The following is a 25600-nucleotide window of genomic DNA, read 5'->3' on the forward strand; positions in this document are numbered from 1 at the left end:
ACAACATGTCTTCAATTGTCCCTAGTAAGGGAGCATTTATGGATATTCCCATGTAAGATTTATATATGGTGTCTGTCACAGGCGGCCTTTCTAGCAGTATGTTTTTCTGCCGAAGAAAGACTTACAGCTTGAGACTGACTTCTGCTAATAGGTCTCCATACTTCCTCTCCGCTATCGTTCCTAATTTACGAGCATCTATAGGTATTCCTATGTAAGGTTTGCAAAGGGTCTCTGTCACAGGGAACCTATCTAATGGTATATTTTTCTTTTTCGGCTGAAGAAATCCAGGAGCTTTAGGCTGCTTTTCTGCTAGTAAATCAGTGTCAGACAGGTTATCCACTTGAACAGCTGAATGGGAGGATGGTCGGTTAGAGGTTAGTGGGTTCAAAGTGTAAGCATTATCTGGAATAGTTTGGGGATGTTAGGCATTTACCTTGAGTCTTATAAGTGACTCTATTGGTGGCCTAAATCTATGCTGTAGGGCTATCCGTACTTCATCAAGCTCGTAATTTGGTAACTTCAATCCAATACGATTTAATGTTAAATGCCCCCTATTAAGCCTGGATGCATTTAATATGTCCTCTCTTATAATAGGCCTACAACCCCTGACCTTTCGGAGCCACTGGATAGCTTTATTGATTAATGAATCATGTGTTTCCCAGTTGGAAATTTTGGTACATTGATCATAAATATATCACATTGCTCAGTGATGGCTTCTATTGGTCTTGAAGTATGTCTATTAGAATGTGATGTTGGTGGAGCTTCCCTCTCATTTTGGGAAGGGCAAGAGTTAGGATTTTGCTCTCACTCTGGAAAGAGCAAGAGCATTCCCCCAGTCATGTTTGCTACATGGGTCCAAGTTTGAGAATGTCTTTTGGGGTCATCTGTGGGCATACTTCCAAGTTTGACATCTCGGCTTGGACCCACAAGGTCAACCTTTCCTACACTTTGGGGTATGTTCGAGTTAAGATTAACATCCAAGGCCACTATATTACCCAACTTATCATTGAGAGTCTTGGCCAGCCTTCCCATGTAATCTCTTAAGGTAACTATCTCTTTCTTTAGTGAGGTTAGATGCACACTGGCAAAATCCCTTGCCTCGGGTGCAACACTGCTGTAGGATACTGGTGGCTGTGTGTTGACCATGCTTAATTCGTCCATTGGCTGTAGTGCTTTGTACCAATTTCTGCATTCAATTGTTATTACAGGCTCAGGGGTAGACAGTTCCAGTGGTTGGGTATTTATCGGAAATGATGTGCAGTCAAAGGAGCAAATGAGCTGCTTGTGTTAGTGTCTACGGTGTTGTGAACCAATATATTACTGCTTCACGCTTTCTTAAAAAATAATTGTTTACCCTTGGGTTTAATAGACTTAGAGGCTAGGAGGCCTTCAGCTTCTTCTAGAAGTGCACCTACTTTGTTCAAAGTGCAATTCTCTGCTGTCCTTGCTTTTTTATAGCTTCCCATGTGTCAGGGGACTAATTTTTGAATTTTCGTTTCACCCTGATGGCCAATAATGCTGCGTTCTTTAACACACTCTTTAGGTGACTACAGTGAGCAGGGGTATGCAACAAACATCCAACATTTCTAAAGTTAGCCACCCCAAAATGAACTATTTAAAGAGGGACCAGCTCAATCTATTAATTACTCAGTGGACAAAGAGAGTACTGAGTTCATGGTTTTGATTACTGCTGACGTGAATCCTGTTAATGGTGGATTAATAGTATAAATTAAACAATAGCAGTGAGCTTGTAGATAATATAAATTAAAACAGTTACACATGCTTTGAAATAGTCTTGAGACCACGATAAGTTGTTCCACACCTATGGAAAAAACACTAGGAAATTGCAATAGGTCCTGCAACATATGGTTTAGAGCAACAAAGGACAAAAAGCAACTTGCACGGAACCATTCGGTCCCTCGATACTTGTGGATGATGACTGTAAGCCCAGGGGTTCCAAGGGTCCGATTCTTCTAGTGGAAATGGGCCACCAATCACACAGAAAGATTGAGCCACCAAAGCCCAGACCTTCCCAAATAGCAAATGCAGTGGAGAGAGGCTGCAAAATGAAGCTTCTGCTGGCCAGAGACGATGCAGAAGTGGGTTACATATTACACCTCTCTAAGATAGAGAGGTAGATGTGCTGTGAAGGTAAGCATGTTAAAAGTGTTACACTGAGCCAGGAAATCACTGTGTAATAATGGGTCCTGGCACTTGTACCACCAATTATGCATGCCAGAAAAAGAGGAACAACTGGGAAAAGTGACCCTGTAAGTGAAGGCCACAGGGCAGCTTGTCAAGAGTTGACATGGTGTGTCCAATGGGGAGACAAGGGAAAAAGAGTCAAACTTACTGCATAAGGCTTGCGAGGCACACTTTTCAGAGGGTGCTGTGCTCAGCCCAACTTCTTTCGGTCACGGATGCTATGGGTGGGCCTGCCCTTGGCAATTACACGTTCTGAGTTGTGGGTGGAGAGGCAGCACTTTGAGAGTGATATAGGTGCATTCCCCATGCAGCACCTTTGGAAGTTGCACAGGAGGACCCTGGAACAATGAGCCCCACCAGGGCCTATGGAAGTGCTGGCTAGTAGGAAAATTAATTCTGCACCATGGTTAGAGAGGCATTGCTTTGAGCATGATGTCAGATCCTCCCCCTTACAGAAGCTGTGAAAGTTGCACAGTACCCTGGGAAATTAAGTCTCATTAGGGCTTGAGGAAGTGCTGGAGAGTAGGAAAATGTGTCATGGAATAATTTATTACTGTTTTGGATCCCTGTTTGGGTGGACTTGCTGCTTTGTGGGTGCCTACATGTCCCTCCCAAACCCCCTGCCTGTTCCTTCCTATACCCCTCCTTATACCTTCTTGTCACCCTCCCATTTACTAGTAATTATTTTACAACTTACAGCCACTCCCTCTTTCCCTCTTAAATTTGCTACTAAAATGTATACGTGTGTGGAGGCTCCGGAGTCAGGTGTAGATATCCACACAGAAAAAGACAGAAACTATGCAGGTTGGTTTGTGAATAATATTTTGTAGTTCATTTGTAATACCATTAAAGTACTAAAGCACATACTACAAAACACATTTTGAGAATATGTCCCTATGTGTTCAAGATAGCTCAGCATGCTCCAGTTCCTAAATGGCCCTTGCATGGTCTCAAATTAAATCTGTACGGTTGGCACCCCTCTTTTTTTCCGCTAATATATGGAACCTTAAATGAGTTAATAGTTACGATATTGGCCACTGGTCTCCTGTCCAGCACATAGATGCATTACATCTGAATTCATTAAGAACTTTTGAAGCTTAAAGTTTGTCCACCGCCGCTTTGCCTAAGGCTTCAGACTGTATTTTACATTGCTCAATGTCATACAATCAGCAGAATATGCAAGGAACCCCCTTCTATTCCATCACAAATTACTTTAAACAAAAGGTGTAATTTGTTTACAAATTTCTAATGACTATAACCTCACTCACCCTAACAACCCTCAATATTTGCTTGAATGTATGCTCTCATAATGTGCAAAGCCAACTGGACATAGGACACAACTGAAGCTTTCCTGAGTTGTAAAATTACAGTGAGCCAAGACTGTAGATGATGCAGTGTCAACCTCCAATTGTCTCATTTGAGTGGAGTTTAGAGATGAGTCAGTGGGTCTTACCTTTGTTTGTAAAGAGGGTCATGTGTGCATAAATCTATCACTCTTCCCTGTTCCCAGTAGACTTTGCCTAGGAATGTAAGTCATTATGGTAAGCGGATTCTCCAGTCAAACTTTATGTTTGTTGTAGAACAAACTGACACTTGTCATTTCATTACTCCCTTTGGGCCACATGAACGAACAAGGCAATTTTCGAGTTCCTAATTGCGACTTTTAGTGACATGCAATTATGAATTTGCAAAATGCAGTGTACTAATGTATCTCAGAAAAATTTTGCGATTCCTAATGGGATCACAATTGACCTGCCGCATCAATATTCAAGAAGTAGGTAGCAATTTGGGACCAATTGTGAATTGCTAAAAACAGAGGAATGGTAGCCTGTTGGGGACAGCAGACCACCATATATGTGTTTGCTTTTAAATAATGCAACTTATTTTTAGAAATGCAGCCTGTTTTCCTTAATGGAAACGATGCAGTCCAAAAAGAAAACTGAAACCTTTCTGTTTCATTTTTTAAGAGCTGGGACCACTGCCTGCTCTTAAAAAAATGCTTTCTCTACCATCTACAAAGGGGAAGGGGTCCAATCGGGTCCCGTTCCCATTTACGACTGGCTTACCACCTACTTGAAGTAGGCAATAAACTGTGATTGTTGTGCAACTACATTCTGGCCTTAAAATATTCATCTATCCCCCTGTAGCACGCTGTTATGAAGGGATGCCCTTGTGCGCCCCTTCCTAATACCGACTCGCACTCCTATTTTAAGTGTCGATAATAGGTTAGCGACTCACAAAATAGGGTTAGTACATATCAAAAAGCATTTTAGCGGGTCCAAAAGGCCCGATTCTCCATTTGCAACCCCTAAAGCTGGTCTTACATGGGGCCCCTACAGCCTCTCAGCAAAAATCCAAGATGCACTTTTTGCATGTTTGTAAAGGAGTTGGTACCCTCTGATTAGATCATTTTCATAAAATAAGATTAACTGTAACATTCCTGTTCCTGAAAGTTGTAAACATATTGACCTGGTTAATATTACAGTAAAATCAATTCAGCTTTTGCATCGCTGGCTGAGAATTACAAATTCCTTCTGCCTTCGCTAAGAGCATATTGCTTATAAATGAATCTAATGACACCATCAGACTTTGTTTGCTTTGGAGACATTCTTTAAAATGTTAATCTCAGAATATTACACGACAGCAAACATTTAGCTCATAGTCTGAGCTGCCATCAACTCTATAGCAGATATGAGCCTTGGTACACTGTAATATGACCCTGAAAAGTTGGACGTTTAACCAGGGAAAAATGAATAAACTCGAATATTAGTAGCACAGGAAAATGGCGCGTCACTTCATTCCTAATCCCCTAGTAAATAGTACATATACATTGTTTCACAGGAAAATCTTTCTAAGAAACAGCCTATACTTCAGAATCAAATGTAAGCAATATGGGGCATATTATCAAGACAGGCAATAACATTACCGCCGCTTTAGCTGTAGAAAACTGCCGCTAAAACGGCGATAATGGGCTTGATAATATGCTCTATGGAATTCCAATTGAAGCCCATGTTAGATGTGAAGGACGTCTAGCCTGAGCTTCAATTGGAATACCACAGAGCATATTATCAAGCCCATTATCGCCGTTTTAGCTGTAGTTTTCTGCCGCTAAAGCGGGGATAATTTTATCGCCTGTCTTGATAATATGCCCCTTAGTACTTAATGGTTGTCGTACCAATCAGTCCAGTTAACATGCTTAAAAAGGAAATGAACGTGTTAATTGACAATTGAAAAATCAGTTGAATATCCACTCATGTGTTTGGTTTTATATAAAAGTCTTTGTAAAAGTAGGAAATTAAAGTTTATTGTGACTCCTATTTCATAGCAAATGTGCTTACTTTTTTTAAATGTAGATGATCTTTTCAAACTTGTTTTCTGTACACGGAACAGGACATCCATGAACCATTGAATCACATGAACCCCCTGAACCTTCACCTGTTGTTACTTAGATTATTGCATGAAAGCCAGGGCTGCATGCATGCATCTTCAAATATCATCAGCTAAATTAAGGGTCGGTATCTAAAACATTGTGCTTTGTAATTTAAACAGAGTAGTAAAATATATTGTTGTCATATGATGCAGAATTGTAGCTTTTCACGTTTTACGGATTGAAATTCTGCTGCTGGTATATTTTCGCGTGGTTCCGGTTGCGAGCTTCAGACACTGCATGCTTCTGACTTCGCTGTTCAGGCTGCTTCCTGCAATGTTGTAGTATTACATATTCTTACACCATTCATACAATTAAGTCATTTAATATGCTTTGCATTTTTTAGCAACTGTTTGTGGTGAAACCGTGCTCAAAACAAGGACTCCCATCTCATGGAGAGAAGTAATTAACAAGTGGTACAAAGAGGAGGAGAATTTTATATATGGTTCTGGGGAACGATTCCCTAATGCACAATATGGAGATTATATTCAGGTATGAAACCTCCTCTCGGTTATCGTATGAATTACACCTGTGTGACGTGTGATCTAACCTTACTTCTACCTGCTTTGTGAAGATGTCTTAGACATTTTCCCAAGTTCATGAAAGCTATGGAGGAAGAGACGTTTTAAAAGAAATCATACAATAATATTTTGTAGTGTTGACAAGAATCCGCCAAGTTGTGTAGTTCACAGGGTGATTTTTTGAAGTAGAGCCGAATCACTACAATGTGTACAAAGGGCCCAGGAGATCTTCATGACTGACCCATTGTTCAAACAGACACATATAAGGTTCCATTAAAGAACGCACAAGGAACCAATGGCCTTACAATCGATCATTATATCATATAACAAAGGACAGCAATGAAATTCATCTACAAATGCCACTTACCATTATTAGTAAGATATGTGAGAAACGTTCTCAGCAAAACCTGCTTTTGCAAGATGATTTACCCGTGAAAATATTATTACATTACAACTATTAGAACATTGGAATGTTGGAAGCTCCATTGAAAACAATGGAGTGCTCCGGGCTTATAATGACTGGTAAAAGCCCAGAGCTGCAACATTCCAATGCTTCTTTGTGGCTGTGAACAAAAGCTTCAGGGAGCCTGAGGGGATTTCAATCCCATTGCGCTCCCTGAAGCCTTTGTTTAAAACATTCTGCCCTCTAGTGCCAGAATGTTCTAATAGCCTTATAGCCCTTCGTAGCAGCGCTATACCGGCTATTAATGTCCAGCTGCCTTGTTAAAGTCCCTCGCCTTCGGCTCGGGCCTTTAACAATGCAGCGGGCCTTTAAGAGCCGGAATAGCCTGCTACGGCGGGCTATAATAGAACATTAATACAACATTTCACAAGAATATGTTTTAGTCGGAAGAGTACCTCCCACTGAGGGGAATATTCACAAGAAAGTGGCGGTGTGCGGATTAGCTCCAAAGTTGCTAATGCCACGCTCCGTCACTTTAGAAACGCAGGGATGCACCATATTCACAATAATACGCAACTTCCCTGTGTTTCTCCATGCTCTGGTGCTAAATTCAGCCTCCTAGCACCAATGTGGGCACCCTTGCACCGTAGTGCAAGGGTGTCTGTGTTGAGGGAATGATTGTTTATGTGCAGTAAGGTGTCCCTTCCTGCACTTAAAGAACCAAAATGCAGATCGCAACTCCTATGTGTGCTGCATTGTGCAGCACACATAGAAGTTGCAAATGGTCATTTTTTAATGATTGTTTATATGCAGTTAGGGACACCTTCCTGCAACATAAACAATAATTCATAGCAATTTGCTGGTTCTAAGTGTGCTACACAATGCAGCACACATAAAAATAGCAAAAGCAAGGAGAAAGAAAGCATTTCTTCTTCTTTAGCCTTGTTAAGACCCGGTTGTCCCTAGTCTTAATTTTGGCTCTTCCTCCTATTTACGCCACTCTTGTAAATAGGGGGCAGCATAAAAATCAAAGGCTGTTGTGGCAGAACACCCACCGCACACCCATTGCCCACTCCTTTCACGCTAAGTCTAGCATGAAAGGGGGCCTTGTTTACAAGGTGGCGTTAAGCCATGTTAAGTGGCTCAACGCTGCCTTGTAAACAGGAGAGGCCCCTATCGGCACAGATACATCGGCAAAAGTGACGTTCCTGTACTGATAGGGGATTGTAAGTATTCCCCTAAGTCTTTCATTTTGCAGTGAAGGTTACCTGTTGTCAAAGGTCTGAAGAATCCACAAACCTTAGGACATATTTACAAGAAAGTGGCAGAGCACGACTTAACTCCAAAATGACTAACGTTGCGTTCTGTCACTGTGGAAACGCAGCGATGCCCCGCATTTACAATAATACACCACTTCCCTGTGTTTCTCCCTGCACTGGTGCTGAATTCAGCTGCCTTGCCCCAAGGCAGGCACCCTTGCACAGTGCATGCGTACCTGCATTGAGGGAATGATTGTTTATGTGCAGGAAGGTGTCCTTTCCAGGAAGGTGTCCCTTCCTGCACATACACAATCCAAAATGGCGATTTGCAGCTCCTATGTGTGCCGCATTGTGCAGCACACATAGAAGTTGCAATTCATCATTTTTTTATGATTGGCAATTTACTGTTTCTATGTGTGCTGCCCATTGCAGCACACAAAGAAACAGCAAAAACAAGGAAAAATAAAGCATTTCTCCTCGTTTCGCCATGGTAAGACCAGATTTTTCCCGGTCTTAAATTTTGGTGCTGCCTCCTATTTACACCACCCATGGAAATAGGGGGCAGTGTCAACATCAATGGGTGTTGTGGTGGAACGCCCACCACAACACAAAGTGCCCACCCATTTCACTCCAAGTCTAGCATGAATGGGTGCCATATTCACAAGGCGGCGTTAAGCCACGTTAAGTGGCTTAATGCTACCTTGTAAATAAGATGAAGCCCCTATCACCACAGGATTTTTAAAAAAGTGACCTTCCTTTGGCGATAGGGGCTTCTAAATATGCCCACATGCACCTTCATTAAGCAGTAAAATTAACACAACTTCGCCTGCGGGCAATTACAAGTCCACTGCTCTGATGTTGACGTGTTTTCTATTTTGAAAAAAACAATGCATTTTACCATTTTAGACAATGTTTGTCTTTTGAAAGGTTTAACTCAAGTTATTTATTGATGACCTAATCTAAAAGAATCCTGAGTAAGTCTTAAAAGGCTAATATTCTAATGAGACTGTTTACATAATAATATTATATAAAATTTGTATGTGTCAGACAAAGGAAATCAGTAACTTAGGTCTTCATTGTATAGTCTCTGCACAACCTCTGCAAATCATGGTCAGTTTTTATCATTGGCACTGGCGTCTCAAGTGGCACATTAAAGGCGCCAATGTGACCAGCGCTCGGCTATCTTTGTCAAAATAACATTTACCAACACACTTGATACACCAGTGCAGTGGAGGCGAAGAGTCCATACTTCTATGAGATGCAACCCATGGAAACCTGCCATTAACTACCAGGGATTGTAATATTACATACAGTCCTGGGATACTCCCACTCAGAGGCTGTCTACAATCTGCAGTGCCCTTTGGGGCATTTGGCAGAGGGGATGAAGGATGCACACGATCCATTCAGTGCTCCAGACCTGTGGGGTTTGGGAGGAGAGCAAAGGCACTTTGGATCAGCTGAAGCCCTCTGCCGCGGTCAGCCTGGGGACAGAGGCAGCGTGAACTAAAAGTTACTAGATATTTCCATTTGAATAATTATTTATTCGGTTAAATATTCATGTATGTGTTTTTATTTTTTCATGTATTCATTTATTTTTAAGAATTACAACACAAGTACCTGCAAAAACATTTCCACAAGAAATGAACCTTCAAGTTGCACATGGTGGTTTGGGGGTAACCAGGTGGTTTGGGTTGCCTGAATGCAGGTTGCAAGTTGATACATATATGCAAAGGACAGAGGAGAGGTAGGTTGGGGTAGAGCCAATTAAGACAATGAAAACCAGTATCAGAGCCTAATTTAGCCAGCACATGTAAAGATAATTGTAGGTTGGAATGTACTTAGGAAGATCATAAAGGGTGGTTGTGGCAAAGTAATGTGACATGTAGTGAGCAGAGAAAGAGCAAAGTGGGAGAACCACCGAAAGGAGAGGACAAGTGAGAGGACAAGTGTGGACATTAGAGGTTTGATGTCTCAGAATTGGGGTTTAGTAGAAAGAAGCTAGTGCACACATGGCTTCAATAAAAATGAAACAGCTGTATGAGATAACGTGCACCTGGATGCAACAACAATACAGAGGCTTGGACAGACATAACGCAGCAACAGCACTATGCAAGCAGGGGTAAACAAGGAGACCATACAACGTGTCTAGTGGAATGCAGGGGAGGAATAGGGCTGACAGCCTTCTCTGCTATGAAGCCTGCCACCTATAGATGTTTGAGGTTGTTAAATGTATGTTGTGATATGTTATGTAACCTCGGATCAGACTTTCCAAACGATTTGTACAGGTCATTCATTAGCATCTTTTTCAAATGTGCAACTATTGCTATTATGCAAATCTATTTTGTGTGATAGTTTAGACAGTTAGAAAAACGTTCTATTATCAAAGACCCTCTTTCAAGCCTTGTTTTATTAATCGATTGGAAAAAAAAAAAGAAATTCGATGCAGAATGTAATGCACGTGTAAAATGGCAATACCATTTAGTGTCTGTTTTTTCGCAATTGCAGCTTGTTTGGGCCTTGTCTTATAAGGTTGGATGCACAGTGGCGTTGTGCAACATAGACTACACGTATTCTTGCAATTTCTGTCCTGGGTGAGTGTTGCCAAAATACAACGTTGATCCTAGAACGTAACTTTATTATTATTAAAACATGTACTTAACAACTTTAGTTGATAGTATAGTTTCTCAATTACATAATTGTTTTCGGACACACATGCTCACGTGTTGATGTCTCCATGCACATCGTAAGTAAATATTGTGTGTACATATTTGTGAGAATGCTGGCAATAATGTGCGGAAGTGCATATTGGAACTAAGTTTGATTTATTGGTCTGATAACCTCCTTATCCACAGGGTTTCCGAATAGGTAGATGCGAATAAAGCACAGGATAATTGAAAATGTACAAACATACACAATCTACACATAAAGGTTTTGAAGAACCCAATGGATCATATTGAATTGAACGTTGAAGGTCCCACTTTTTACTCATTGGTCTGCTTGAATAAGCAAATTTGAATATATGTTTTTTACAATGGGATTTCGGTTTATATTTTCCTGATGTATATTTTGAGGGAAATTATCCCAATTGTATGGTAATTGTATAAAGGCCTGCACAAATACACAATCAAGATTGTAAAGTGCAGTGTCATCAGTAGGTCCAATACCATAGTTGGATACAAACAATCAGAATACCTTCCCAGAAGAGCATATATAGGACTCACATTTAACTTGCTTGATTTTAAGCATGGTTTGAAATACCCACGCAACTCTCCATGAAATGCCTTTCCAGGGGAGAGTAACTCAACACAGTGATTTGTGCTGCGTTTCATTACTCAAGATTTTTGAAGCCAAAGTGTCTTTGCGTGGCTTCAAAAATCTGACTTAAGGTTTGAGTAGCTCTTGCAGCACGCAACTTCAAAGGTCCAAAAATTTGGCCCTATATGTTAAGCTTGAAAAAGTAATTTCACTATGTGAACCATGGATTTCCCATGGAATGTCAGTGCTATAGATACATTTTTTATGGAAACTGTGCTGTCAACTAAGAACTGTAAAGGGAATTCCAAGCGTCCTTGCTATTGCTAATTTGTTTGAATGACTATTACAAATTATAATATGCTGGGATAGATGTGGACCCATTTGAAGCAAAATATGTGAAGGCATGGTAGAAAGAAGAATCAGCTATGAATTGAGGCTTGTTTTAGTTCTGCTCTGTTCTACAACAATCTATCACAAATTGATACCTCAAACTTTGTAATATCATCTGTTTTGTCACGTGGAGGGATGGAAGGATTTAGAGTATGGATAGAAGGGTTTAGTCAACCAAGGAGCAACTCTTCCACCACAAACGCATGGCTGTTGAAACTAAAATACTTATGTCTCTGGTGAGTCCTTTTGGAAGATAACTAATAACTTTTCAAAGATGATGTCTGATCATGAGCTATTAACATAATTAAAGATGTGTCAATCAAGGGCAGGCCTTTTAATGTTTTTCCTATTATAGTTTAATATTGCAATTATCTTTCATTCGGGCAATGCGATTGCAAAATCTGGAGCCATGCCTCAACCTAAGTTTTATAGTACATGTTCAGTACTTTCTCGCATACTTGCTGGTAGCCACAAATTACCACATGTATATGTCGGTGGAAGTTGAGTGGGGAAAAGGTCTGTAATGAGGAAAATGTGCAGAAGTAAAGTGCATTATATCCTAAATAAAGGCCTAAAAACAACTAAAAGAACAACGATGATCCAGAACCAAATTGTTTAATTTGGGCAAAGGAAAACTATATTTTGAAATGTAACACACTTTTCATTTTACCAAAACTGACATTTCAGTATATCTATTGCCTTTGGCCTACAAAATGTTACTTAACATTCCCTCCCTCCAAGGAATTTGATATTATTCAATGCTGTTAGTGTGATGGCCCTAACTTTTCACATTTACATTAACAAATGTTTAGGACAAACGATTATTTGAGAGCACACAAGCCATATGAAGAAGGTGAGCCATGCGAAGCATGCCCTGACAGCTGTGAGGATGGACTATGCAGTAAGTATCAAAAACTCATTGACAACTTTTAGAGCTCAAAATATGTTATATTTTAAGTCAATTTCAAAATTAGTTGCAGTGCCAACATATTTAAGGTCTAAGGGATTTATTTTTGAATGAGCCCTTATAGCAGAAGTAATTTTTACCATAGCAAGATCATTCATGAGAATAGTTCCTGGGGTACTTGCTAGAACAGTGAGTAGGCATTTGTACATGCTAGTGCGCAGTGTGAGAAGAAACTTTACATGTCATGCAGAGGATATTTATATGGATGGAGAGATTTAGATGCTCAGTTTGTCTGATAAAAGGAATGCTGTGGGGTAAATCTTAGCAACGGTGATAAGATGACGATGTTGTTGTGCTCTGTCAAGCACCTTTGACAAATTTCCTGGCTTAAAAATTGGTTTGTGAAAATGTCTCTCAGCTGAGTGATGAAGATGGCGCACAATTGGTTCTGGAGAGTATTCCACAGCAGTACCTAAAATAGTGGAACTATGGGACTCTCAATGTAGCACAAAGTTCCACACAGTGAAGAGAGTGTGACAGGGAGAGCATAGTGTACAGACAGAGCTTTGAGAGGTCAAGTGTTAAGGTGCCAAGACTGATTCATGTACAAGTATGAGTACCAAATATATGCTTTGAGTTTGAATGCCTAGGTTTGGTGTTGTGGGTGAGACTTTATGAACAATAAAGGCTTGCTTACAATTGTGCAAGATGGCTATTTATACCTAAAGTCCACAATAAATAGAGATATTTTAGGGGAAAATAAATTACCCCTATTTTGAGTTGAGCTCTGCAAAATGAGAATTACATGCAGATGGTATTGCTTTTTGCACTGGTACCTTTAGGGAACTTTTTCCTTATAAAATCAGAAGGTGTGATGAGCTAAAATCTACCTGGAGAAAACTCCAGAGTTGCAGTCTTTATTGCACCAAGTATTTACCAGATGTGGCAAACTCTGTAACCCCTGCACAAAGAGGTGCCTAGGCAGGCAATCACTTTATCAAGAGCTGAAAATGACTATTGGATTGCGAACTATTGCACTGATCTATAGTTATAATAGTTAAAATATTGAGCAAACTTCTAGAAATCTTGAAAAGGAAAGAAATGTATGCCTTAATGATTTAGTAAGAATGATTCCCAAACAACCAATACATTTCCACCTGCATCACATTTTTGTTCATGCCTTAATTCTACATCCTGCATTTTCCTACATGCCTCTGCTCAATACCTTTATTATCTTGATACAATGTGAGACAGCCTTATCTCTTCCCTGATGAACCACATTCTGTCAGATTTGCTCCATACACATAATCCTTGAGCAATCCCAAGGTAGGAGTATTTCGCAATTGATCTATTCAGTTACCCAAATATCATAGAGTCTCCTCACAACCATGAAAACTAAACATAGCATTTCTGTTGTCTTTTTCTGACATGCACTTAAAGCCATGGAAAGCTTAGAGCTGGACTAGTGTTGTTAGGTAGGACTTTCATGTTTGTGTAATCGTTACCAACTTTGGAATTTCATCACTAACGAGTACCATGGTCCATTATTGCCTCATAAAAAAGAATCCCAACAGAGAGTTAGCCGGTAAAATCAACAAGCTCACCACAGAAGCAGCGGAAGAAGGCTGGATCTGCAAAAAAAATAATCCAATTTCAAAATAAAAAAGATTGCAGAATCCCAGTCTTATGTGCCCTCCCCAAAAACCATAAAGATCCAGTCAACCCTCCTGGAAGACCCATTATCTCTGCATATGGGTCCCTCCTAGAACCATTGGCACACTATATAGATGTTTTCTTAAAGCCATTTTTGACTAACACACAGGCCTACACCAGGGACTCAATGGACATCTCATTAAGGGGGAAGGTCTTCCCTTTGATGAAAGTAAAGAGTATTTATTGACCTTTGATATTGAGGTACTATGCACGAATATCACTGCATAACATCTACCTTAGAAACTAGACCCACACCTCATGATATCCCAACCTAATTTTGGGTGTCCCTTGCCACACTATGCCTGAAAAATATTTGTTTTGTATTCAAAGAAGATCTATACCTGCAGGCAAAAGTGGTAGCACTGGGGTGGAGCTTCCCACCAGAAGTAGCAAGCTTGGTAATGGCCTGCTTCAAAAATAAATGGGTTTACAACAATGGAAACCCATACAGAACTAATATTAGACACTGGCTTCGAAAAACATCAGTGATGTACATATGATGTGGGAAGGAGATAAACAAATACTTTTAGCATTCTATGAGAGGCTGAACCAAAGGACAGCTGACCTAAACTTCACTATAGCAAGTTACACTAAGCAAGTTAACTTTTTAGACCTATGGATAATGGGGAAGGAAGGGAAGCTAGAAGTCAGACTCTACACCAAGCCTACTGACTGCAACATCCTGTTAAACTTCTCCAGTAGACATACTCAAACCCTTGTGATTTGGACTATTTCTCCGTATCAGGAGAAATTGGTTACATAAGAATGACTACTTTAAGATTGCCAGTATTTTGGTAAACACGTTAGTCAACAGAGGTTACCCCAAAAGACTTGTAACGGCTGCATTTAAGAAAATCTGGTTCACACCTAGAAAGACATTGCTGTTCCTCAAAATACAAAAACCAAAGGAAATGATGGACGGAGTGTTGAACATTGCAAGCACTCACCCCCAGTCAACTGATCTGGGTTTAATCCATCACCATTCTTTAGCCCACTCTGCCACCCCAGTTCAGACATGGCCATATGCAAATCAGTCTGACCCTGTGCCTCATGGGAACAGTCCAGCCCAAACTGCCAAGCCATGTCTTTCCTGGACCGGAAACAAGCTTCCTAGGACCGGTTTCTGGCATTTCAGCCGTCTTCAGCCAGGCTTGCTTGAATCCAGTGGCAAAGTGAGCAAGGGACTCACGTCTGAGCATACCCTGCCAACTTATGGCGAACAATGCAAAAACCAAAGGAAATGATGGACGGAGTGTTGAACATTGCAAGCACTCACCCCCAGTCAAGAACGGTGATGGATTAAACCCAGATCAGTTGACTGGGGGTGAGTGCTTGCAATGTTCAACACTCCGTCCATCATTTCCTTTGGTTTTTGCTTTGTTCCTCAAAATACACCAAGAAGGTACCCCTCTCCCTTGTGTTATCACCTACAAACCCAAAGCCAACAAAGTCAGGAACATAATAGAAAGAAACTGGAAGATGTTGACCCCTTTAGAAATACCAAACCTATGCTCTTATTCGGAAAGGGATGCAACTCACATGATCGACTAGTCTAAGCCACTGGCCCAGGCGAAAGGAAGAAAGACCTCAGAGAAATATTATAACTGCCCTTGTCATAGAACACTACAAATGTAATAACTGTTCAGCCTGCCAGTTTATTAGCGACACAAAAACCACCACTCTCAATGGCAAGGTACATCGCCAATTGAAGTTCCCCAATTACAACCCAAAAAACATGATATATTGCATACAATGCCCATCTGAACTAGTGTACATTAGCCAAAGAACCCAATCTGTGACAGCACGAGTATTACAGCACAGATCCAGAGTCAGACGTGCAGTGCAAGGTGTTCCCCTTGTAGAACACTACAGAAATTTCAACAACGCCCTCTGATCAGTACTATTTGAAGTCCACAGAAACTGCAGAGGAGGGTCCCTCGAGTTGATCTTAAAGAGACAGAAACCAGGATGATGCATTAATTTGGGACAGCCACAAATGGGCTGCACATCTTACATGAGATGTGGGCCTTACTCTAACTGAATTTCATGTGACTATATGAGCCAAATTATACCAGAATAATATATGTACTTCCTCGATATGCACTCTGTTCTGGTTGCACTATGTAACCATATATTTACAGATATGTTCTACATGCTAACTGTTAATACAATATGTTTGTAATATTGTTACAATATGTCTGAAATACTCATCTATGTATTTTATTTTTGTGCAGCTCTATAAATCGGATGCGCACTACATAGATGGGATTGGCCCATTTTTGCCCAGGTACCAATTGACACCCATTTTCCAAATTAATGATTCCAGCCACATTTCAGCCTCATTGTATCATCGCTTAATCTAACACTGATAGGCACTACCAAGAGTTTTCCTCAGCTGCCAACATGAGGCCTGCACTGCACATCTCCAAGCGGGGAGACACTCCAAGATGTCCGACAGGTTTCACTCCCCATCATGTGACTTGAATGGCATGTCTTTTTAAGCAAGCTCCAACCCCTGAACAATGCGCACCAGTAGATGTTATGTGGTCGCTCTACTAGTGCCGACTAAACCTATGTATTCCTAAATGCACCAGCTACGTAAAGACTGGCTCCAACACACGGAGGACTCCACAGCGCAGCCAAACTAATAAGTCCAGCGAGCTCCAAGATTTGCCTCACATGGCACCCCATTCTTCCAGCAACTGCTAACCCTCTGTGAATTATGTTCACAGCTCCCTTCCCTGCCCCAGAAAAGCTGACAAAGGTTTTCACTGCTTTTCAGTGCAACCCAATTGCTTACCGTGGCACACTGTGCAGCTCTCATTTCCTCATGAGCCTGCTGGGGAGATAACAAAGGTTTTCTCCACTCTGGGCTGCAGCCTTGATCCCTGACCAGGTCAGCCACATATGTAAATTCCTGAACGGTGATGGTTAATTATAATTATCTTGCCTCCCATTTGCTTCTCCCCTAGCGCAGGCCAAATGCTGATAATAAGAAACTGCTTTTTCTCCACAGACCCACGTGCATGCACCCTGTGCACCTGGACATCTAAACACCAATAGCCAACAATGCTATCAGGCAACTAAAGTGATTTTCCCAGCAGATAATTGCACTACTGATAATCACATCTACATGAGTACTTTTATTAAATATGCACCGTGCACTGACTGTCCTGCACGAGGGTCCTAGAGCAATGATGAACATGCAACACTTCTGCCATAAACTGTAGGCACTTTTAGGACACCAATTTATTGACACTCCCTTTCCAGCTGAATTTCATCATGATAGCTGGGCCTGCATGGGAGCTTGGTCCCTATGGTACAAACAGGTAGTGAACATATTGGTGACATAGTTTTAACCTTTTATATTCCGCGCTTTGCATGTACTAAACCCTAAGGTTCCCGTACCTGTTTTTTTATCTCCAGGAGTACAAAAAAACTTTTTAGCACCTGTAACCATTTTACAATGTACATATTATGTAACCATTAGGTTGTTGCAGGGATTCGCGGAGTTATGTAACTATGCTTGGGATCGTAGAACCTTAGTAGGCAGGGACTAAGTTATTCTACCACCTGACTACCCATGAGTTGGGACCGACTAGCTATAGTGTCTCACTTGCCCTCCTACTCATAGAGGAACAAATGATTAGACACCAGAACACAACACTCCTGACCATCTCAGGAATCGTGGTTGCCATTTATACCCTTTCAATAAGATCTGACAGAGACATGAGAAAAGTGTAAAATGTTTTATTTCAACTATTGTGCTTTATTATGCAGTATGCGTGCCACAATATGTAAGAAGATGCCTAACACAAATATTGTCAGCATAGTAAGTAGTCCATTAATCATAAAAGGAGCTATCATTATATAAAACAGGTTAGCCTAACCCCCTCCCCTTCTAAAGAAGCAAAGTGATTATAAATCAGACGATAACTGGGTGTTTACAGCAGACCCCATACCTTAGCATACACAGATTACATTTCGACGTCTCAGGTGCTGTCATAATCTCTTCCCTGGAAAGAGCCCTCTACAAGTGTTTCGTTACCTATCTGTGCATACCTATATGAAAAAATGATGTGTTCCAAAACAACAGCTGCATTTGCATGTTTTGTCTGGGTGCTAGGGCCTGACCAGATCAGAATAACAAGGGGCATTGTTGCTTGACCCTGTCTACAGTGTTCCGACTTAATCCCAGGAAAGAACAGAAAGCAAAAACAACAGCAGGGTCTGTGTGAAAGTAAAGTTTGGCACAAAGCAATATACGTTCGTATAGTAATGTGCACAAAGCAGAGAACAGTCTGCACTGGACATGTGACAAGGTACGTCCTTCTTCCATTGACCTGAGGAGGCCGATAGTAATGAAGTCCGAAATGCAAAGATATTTTCATTTTCACAGGAGCCTTCCAATCTTTTATGAAATAGTCAACTTTTTGGACACATACCTAAGAGCAGGTCCTCCATGTGACACCATATAAAGGACTACCTCCTATTTGGACTGCATAGTAAATAAGGAGCACCGGCACATTTCTCAAATCAACTGGAAGACTGAAGCAAGATTCTAGTTGTTACATTTATTTTGTTGCCTGTAAAATTTCAGCAATTGCTTTCCTTTTCTTTCTTTTCTATGTTTACTTTAATGTTTAATTTTTTTCCAAAAATATTTCTTTATTATTATTATTATATATTTCATTGCAATTATAAAAAAAAACAGCATTATTCACCTGAGCAAAACCCCAAACCCCCGCACAATATAACCATAATCACATAAAATGACATTATTACATATTACCATCTTAAAAAAGGGGAAAAACCCAGATTCTTCTGAAATGTAGCTACATAGCTACAAAGAAAGAACACTTCAAATTCTAAAAGTGCACAGTGCAAATCTTTCATAATTCATAATGCAAGATCAGCCACCTTGCCACTACAGCCACCCAGTTCAATCCAATATATAAGCAGGACACAGCTCGACAGTCCTTTTTTCCTACCCTGATCCTCTTTCTTTGAGGAGATTGCCTTTTCGAGATTATCGACTGCAAGAACTCAGGCTAACCATTGCTGAAATACAGGTGGGTTAGTATCTATCCTTTGGAAGTGTCAACATTTTTAAAGTTCTTCTACGTTTAGAACATGCCCAGACAAATTGCGACATCAGCTCTTTCTATCTCCTAAACCATATAGCCTTGATCTCTACAGGGATCACACAGAAAAAATATAGAATTTTGGGAGAAATACATTTTAATTACATTAAACCTCCCTGCTAGAGATAAGTGCAAGTTATTCAATCTGCTTAGATCTTTTTTCCCTTTTTCTATAAAGGGGTCTACATTTTCTTTAACAATTACTTCTAAGTCGGAAGAGATGGTTATTCCTAAATATACTGCACTTGTTGCTACACGATGATCTGATAGCGCAATTCCTTTATTAATAGTGATAAGGGATTTTTCCTTATTTAATGAGTAGCCTGAAATAGTCCCAAAGTGGGTCGCCTCGCTCTCTACCTTCAAAAGAGCTGTTGCTGGATCATGTGTCATAAGCGCTATGTCATCTGCATATGCTATCGTTTTAGTATCCCATACTTCAAAAGACAGAAGGAATTAGGATATTTTGCTTGATCCTGCGTACAAATGGATCAATATATAAAGCGAATAAGAGTGTGGAACAAGGACACCTTTGCCTAGTCCCCCGAGTGCCCTCAAATGACTTAGAGAGCTCTCCTTCTACAAACACTCTGGCTTCGGATATAGAGCCTTGACTGCTTGTAGAAATCCTGGCCCAACATCCGCTCTCTGCATTACAGCCCATAGAAATTGCCAGGAGACCCTATCAAAAGCTTTCTCCACATCCAGCAGAATCAAAGCCATAGGTTCTCCTGCAACCTGAGGGGTGTCAAAACTGGTAACTACGCTTCTAATATGATCGGTTGTGCCTCTCCCGGTTATAAACCCTTGCTGGCGTCCAGATACCACCTTATTAATTATTGGAGATAGAAGACAGGTCAAGATTTTCTAATAAACTTTGGAATCCCTGTTGATTAATGTAATTGGTTGGTAAGAGCCGAGTTGAGATACAGCCTTCTTTTTCTTAGGGAAAATGGCTATCTTTGCATGTGACCAAGAGCGTGGTGGAATAGCTTAATTAAATATTTGTGCAAACAACATAATTAAGCAGTCTTTCAGCTTTGGCGCACACACCTTCTAAAATTCAGAAGGCAAGCAATCAATGCCAGCAGCTTATCGACAGGGAGACCACTCAATGCGGTTAAAATTTCTTCCCACGAAGGGGACCATTCCAGACCCTCCCGCTCATCTTAACTGAATTTAATAAAAGGGACAGAATCCGGATAGATATGTACGATAGCTTCCTCTACCTTGATACTTTCTGCATATAAGGTTTGATATTACGTATTAAATGCAATCCTAATGCCTGCTGGATCGGAAACCATGCCCCTGCTTGACCTCTTGTTTCGCACACTTCATTTTGCCCACCCTTCTGCCTAACCCTTGTGGCCAGAGGATGTCCTATTGCTCGCAGCATTCATAGACTTTCCCTCTCCTTACTGTATATTTGTCGGCTATTTTTGTTGCTGGTATTTTATTAATCGTTGCTTTGGCTGGAGCTATCCCCATTGGGACGGCAGATATATTATCCTTCTGCTGGGTGGCTACAATTAGCTATCTTTCTTCAGCCGCAAATGTAGTATAGAGATAATACATTTTTTGTTTCTCTTTTTTCGGCCTGTTTAAATTAAACTGTAAAGTCTCCCCCTGTATCCCAGCTTTGATATGCCCCATACTACACCCAACTGAGCACTCCCCACATTCTCATCAAGGAATGTCAGGATCCACTTTCTCAAAGCTCCAATAGGTTATTTTCTTAACAAAACCCCCACTCTTTATTTCCAACACTAGGGGATCATGATCAGACATAACCCGCAGGAAGCTTTCAAAATCACATTCCTGCACAAATGTACGAGACGAAAAGAAATCTAATCGTACATGCGTCTGATTTGGCGCTGAAAAAAGGTTTATCCGATATATACCCATAAGTGGAACCTAATGTGATTTGTTTTCCCAGTGGATTGATATTCTACTATAACCCACCTCCTGCGACTATCTGTACGGACTTGTTAAAGAAACGCCCTTATGATTAATGAGCTAAAATTGCCACACTGCACGTGCATTTCCCTTGCGTTGTCCCACCAATCAATTTTTACCCAAGAGTATCTAACAGTGATAACTGCATCCTTCAATATTTATCTCCTGGAGTGGAGACAAATAATATCAACCTTTAACATTTGTAGTTTGAGAGCAACTATAGACTTCTTTTTCCTGTCATTAAGCCCTCAGATATTAATAGTTGCAATTCTCAGCTTACTCATTTTTTAACCATAATTCTTGCTATCCAGTTACATGTCACTACCTTTAAACACCTAGAATCTGGCAAATACACTCTTTCCCACTTCATAACACATCTCTGAGGGCCTCATTACGATGTCGGTCTGAAAGGCTCCGAATGGCATTTGGATTTTCCTAACCCGTGTCATAACCCATGTTTCTCACTGACTCAGAAACATTTCCGACTGACCGATTACGATAGAAGGTACCCGCTCGGTCTTTTTGACTGAGTTCAGACTGGCATTCTGAGGAACCAAGTCAGTCGGAGCCAAATCGTACAGCTCTACGGACTGCGTTTCTGACCAACGTATTATGATGTCGAAGTCGGAGAGCCTTTCCGACTTGGTTTGTCCGTCAAAGTATGGCTGTCAGAAACTGACCTCTACTTTTCAAGAAAAAGTGGGTTCTATCTTTTCTTCTTTTAGTAATTCACAGGCAGAAGACTCAATAAAAGATACCGAGGACTTTCCCGCAGATTGGAAGTCACTGGTACTGATGAATCATTTTGAGAATATGAGTGTTGAAGACACCATAAAACATTTGCAGGCAATTAAATCTTTGGTCACCCAGTTGGTGGCCCCAATCTCTGAGCTCACTCCCAGTTCCTACTGCAAAGGCAAAAAATCTGGGAATTGTGGTCGATTCCAGACTGTCTTTTGCTGACCAAATAAGTAAGGTGGTATCATCCTGTTTTTTAATTATCAGGATCATGAGGAAAATCAAACGTTTCCTGTGGATGACTGTCTTAGAACAGCAGTAACGGCATTGGTCATGTCCCGCCTAGACTACTGCAATGCTTTATACATTAATATACACAAAAGGCAACTCAGCCGATTACAGACGGCACAAAATGCTGCTGCCAGACTTCTTCTGGGCATTCCTAAGTTTGTATCTATAAAAAAGGGACTTAGTGACCTTCATTGGTTACCTATAAGACAGCGGATTGAGTTGAAGGTCCTTTGCATTGATTTTAAAACTCTGGAAGGAGGTGGGCCAGATTTTATGAGAAAATACATACACTGGTATACCCCTTCCAGGGTACTTCGCTCAACCACAGCAAGACAGGTACAAGTTCACCGAATTAAAACAGCCAGTTGGGGGGGCAGGAACTTTTTCCACTGCGCTGCTAAGCTTTGGAATAATCTCCCCTCACAGCTGAGAGAGGCCTCCGGCCTGCTTGAGTTTAGGAGGGGTCTCAAGACCTGGCTTTTTCTCTAACACTCCCATTCACGAATCACGATTCTGTATTTAGTTATGATTTCACCCTCTGGATCAGCAGGCAATGCACTTTTTAGCACCAGGACACCTAACGGTAGCAGTGCGCTTTACAAATCCCATTAACATAACATAACTTTGGAGGCCCGTAACAGGCCCCCTTCACCGAGAGACCTCCGGTTGGAGCCCGTGGGGGTACCCATGGGACCTCTCTTTACAAGCATGCAAAGTGTGGCAGGCATCATAGGGTGTTTGCCACAGGGTGCAAAGTTTTCCACAACCACCAATGGCACCCTGTTTTGTTGGTGTTCTGAACCATCGTATTTGGTCAGTTGAACTCCCGGAACCTGAGTCTGTTGAAACTGATTCAGACAAGAGGTCAGTTGGAATGCTTTCTGACCGACATAGTAATGAGGCCCTGAGATATTAATCTATTTAATTGTGTAGTGCCCCCATCCCGCGCCCTCCAACTGCTTCCCCACACACCCTCTGACCCCAATCCATTCTCAAGTCAACATGCCTGAAAGATGACACCAGAGGGAGCTGACATCTCCCGCCACCACCCCATCCAGTCCCCAATCGGAAAAGAAGGAAAATAGCAGAATAGAAAATAGTTGACCAGGAAAGAGAAACAAACACAACATCATGAATAGAATGCAGATTATCCCGAGATCCTCAATCATACAGGGAAAGTGGCCCATTTATACCAAGACTTAGCCCCTCAAAGACCTAACTATTTTTGACAACAGTGCACGACCCCCGCTAAGGTCTTTTAGATATTCCTGGGCCTGAATCTCAGATGTAAAGCTACGAGTCTAGTCCTTATAAATGACTTTTAACTGGGTAGGGTTCTGAAGAAATACTTCAGCCCTTAATGTCTGGAAAGGGTTAAAAAGTTGCCATAGCTGTCATCGCCTCTCCACCGTGGCTTGTGCATAATCAGGTCTAATGAAGAAAGCTAAAACCTCAAACTCTCTCTTAGCATTGGGGCGAGCTAGATGGTATATTTCTTGATGTAACAAGAAATTCCCCCAAAAAACAACTTGGCCCGAGGTCTCTCCAGATCATTAGGCAGTGGCTTCTTCCTTATCAGTGGAAATCTATAGGCCCGTTGGATTTCCACATCCCACTTCCATTTGTTTTTTTCTGGGAAGGTTCCTTTCAGTAAATTGATCATATAAGCTCTTGAGTCCTGCCCCTTCGCCTTTGTTGTCTATTCTCTTGATCTTTGAGTTTCCAGAGTACATCCGCCATAACTGTTTCCTGAGAGGATTTCTGTGTTTTAGGGAGCATTCATTTCAGTCTATAAACACTCTGTCCATTCCTCCACCATGGTGATTCTTCCAGCAATGTCCGAGCAATGTCCGAGCATGTTTTATTTACTTTCTTAATTGTTTTGTATAGTTTTTTTGTAGCCAGCCATGCACGATGACTAGAACTCCGTGTTTCCTCCTGCAGTTGTTTTATAGATTGGAGTATTACAGCCAGGATTGATTCTACTGTTGATGAACCGAGTTACACACACCCAGAGGGTCCGATGTTTGTATTTGACATCTCCCCTTGCTTTTCTGCAGGATATACCAGTTGGGTTGCTGAATACTCCCATCACAGATTCTCCAGTGAGGTCCCCCCTTGCTCCCATCAGCATCCTCTCCAAAACTCTTCCTTCCATTTTTCTTTTTTTATCCCCCACCCCGATATTTTACGCTGTGTTAGACATGCCAAATTATCAGGGGCATCACTACAGGAAGAGTAGAAGCCGACTCATCAGTTGAGGATGAAGCAATATTACACAGATTTAAAAGGTCTGAGTCATCAGTCAAAGAAAATAAATTCTCCTCAATATCGGGAGACCTGGCCATGGTTTAAAACTCTGATGTATCTAAATTCCGACTCTTTGCTCCTGTCAATGTTGTTCCTGAATTAGTCCATGCAAAGGAATCAAGCCAAAATCCTCACTCTGCACATCCTCCTTATGTTTTGGAAAGGTTCTTGTCACATTTGGTGCCACCCAGCTTTCTGGGGGTTGAATTGTGCCCCTCAAAGCTGCATCCACCTTAAACTGGGTCGCAGCATTACCAGGAGTCAAGCCTAGATCCTCAATCTGTGAGTCCTTCTTAGAATTTGGACAGGTACTATCCCCATTTGGCTGAAACCGACTTTCTGGGGTTTGAATTGTGCCCCTCAAAGCTGCATCCACATTAACCAGGATCCGGGGGTGGCGGGTAGAAGAACAGATTCATCCCCACTCCTCTGTGCATATCCCTGGAGTGAGACTAGGCCCACCATTACCAGTACTGGGGCCTTAATGCCAGCTTAATGTTGCAGTCAATGGTTGTGTTACCACGGAGTCCCCAAGTATACCTGTTTTCCCAGGCCATTTGACTCTGTTGTGTCCATTATCATTTTTGTCACATTTCACTTTGCCCTTGCCAATGCTTTCTTCAGCTTTCCCCCCTCCTCGCCTCCTTACCGGGTTCACAGCGGGCAGTCGAGGGGGTGGGTACGGTGGGTGCAGCTGACAGGTTGGCCGATGTCAGTCACCTTGTTCCACGGCCAGGCATTCCATGTTCTTGGGGGGTTGCAGGAACAGAGAACAAGGGAGAGAACATGAAGAAGCTGTGGATTATTTCCACCACTGCGGTTGCCATAGTGCGAAGCAGTCAGCCTTGTTTGCTGCACAAGTTCACTCTGGATACGCCCAGCAGAGACTGCCCTCTGAAGCAGAAACCCGCTAGCATACTTCGGATCAACGCTCAATGGGACACAGGTCAGGGGAGCAGCAGGTAGCCGGCGTCTTACTCGCGCGCCATCTTGCTCCTCCAGTTTAATTTTAATTTTAAATGCACAATCCAGGTACCAGTATCAATAGATTATTATCCCACCAATGAGTAAAATAAATCAT

The 25600-nt window shown here is 41.4% G+C and overlaps 1 protein-coding gene across 5 annotated transcripts in view; it reads left to right on the plus strand.

Annotated features, from left to right (window-relative positions):
- Positions 1-25600, plus strand: part of LOC146816607 (cysteine-rich secretory protein 2-like) — a 209179-nt gene that overhangs the window by 149606 nt on the left and 33973 nt on the right. For all 5 annotated transcript variants that reach the window (XM_085610470.1, XM_085610472.1, XM_085610471.1 and 2 more), the window contains 3 exons: positions 5979-6124; positions 10321-10406; positions 12273-12361. In XM_085610470.1, coding sequence (XP_085466596.1) covers positions 5979-6124; positions 10321-10406; positions 12273-12361 — 321 coding nt within the window. The remainder of the gene's footprint in view (positions 1-5978; positions 6125-10320; positions 10407-12272; positions 12362-25600) is intronic.

This window comes from Triturus cristatus, chromosome 6 (genome assembly GCF_964204655.1).
Source record: "Triturus cristatus chromosome 6, aTriCri1.1, whole genome shotgun sequence".
Lineage (NCBI taxonomy): Eukaryota > Metazoa > Chordata > Amphibia > Caudata > Salamandridae > Triturus > Triturus cristatus.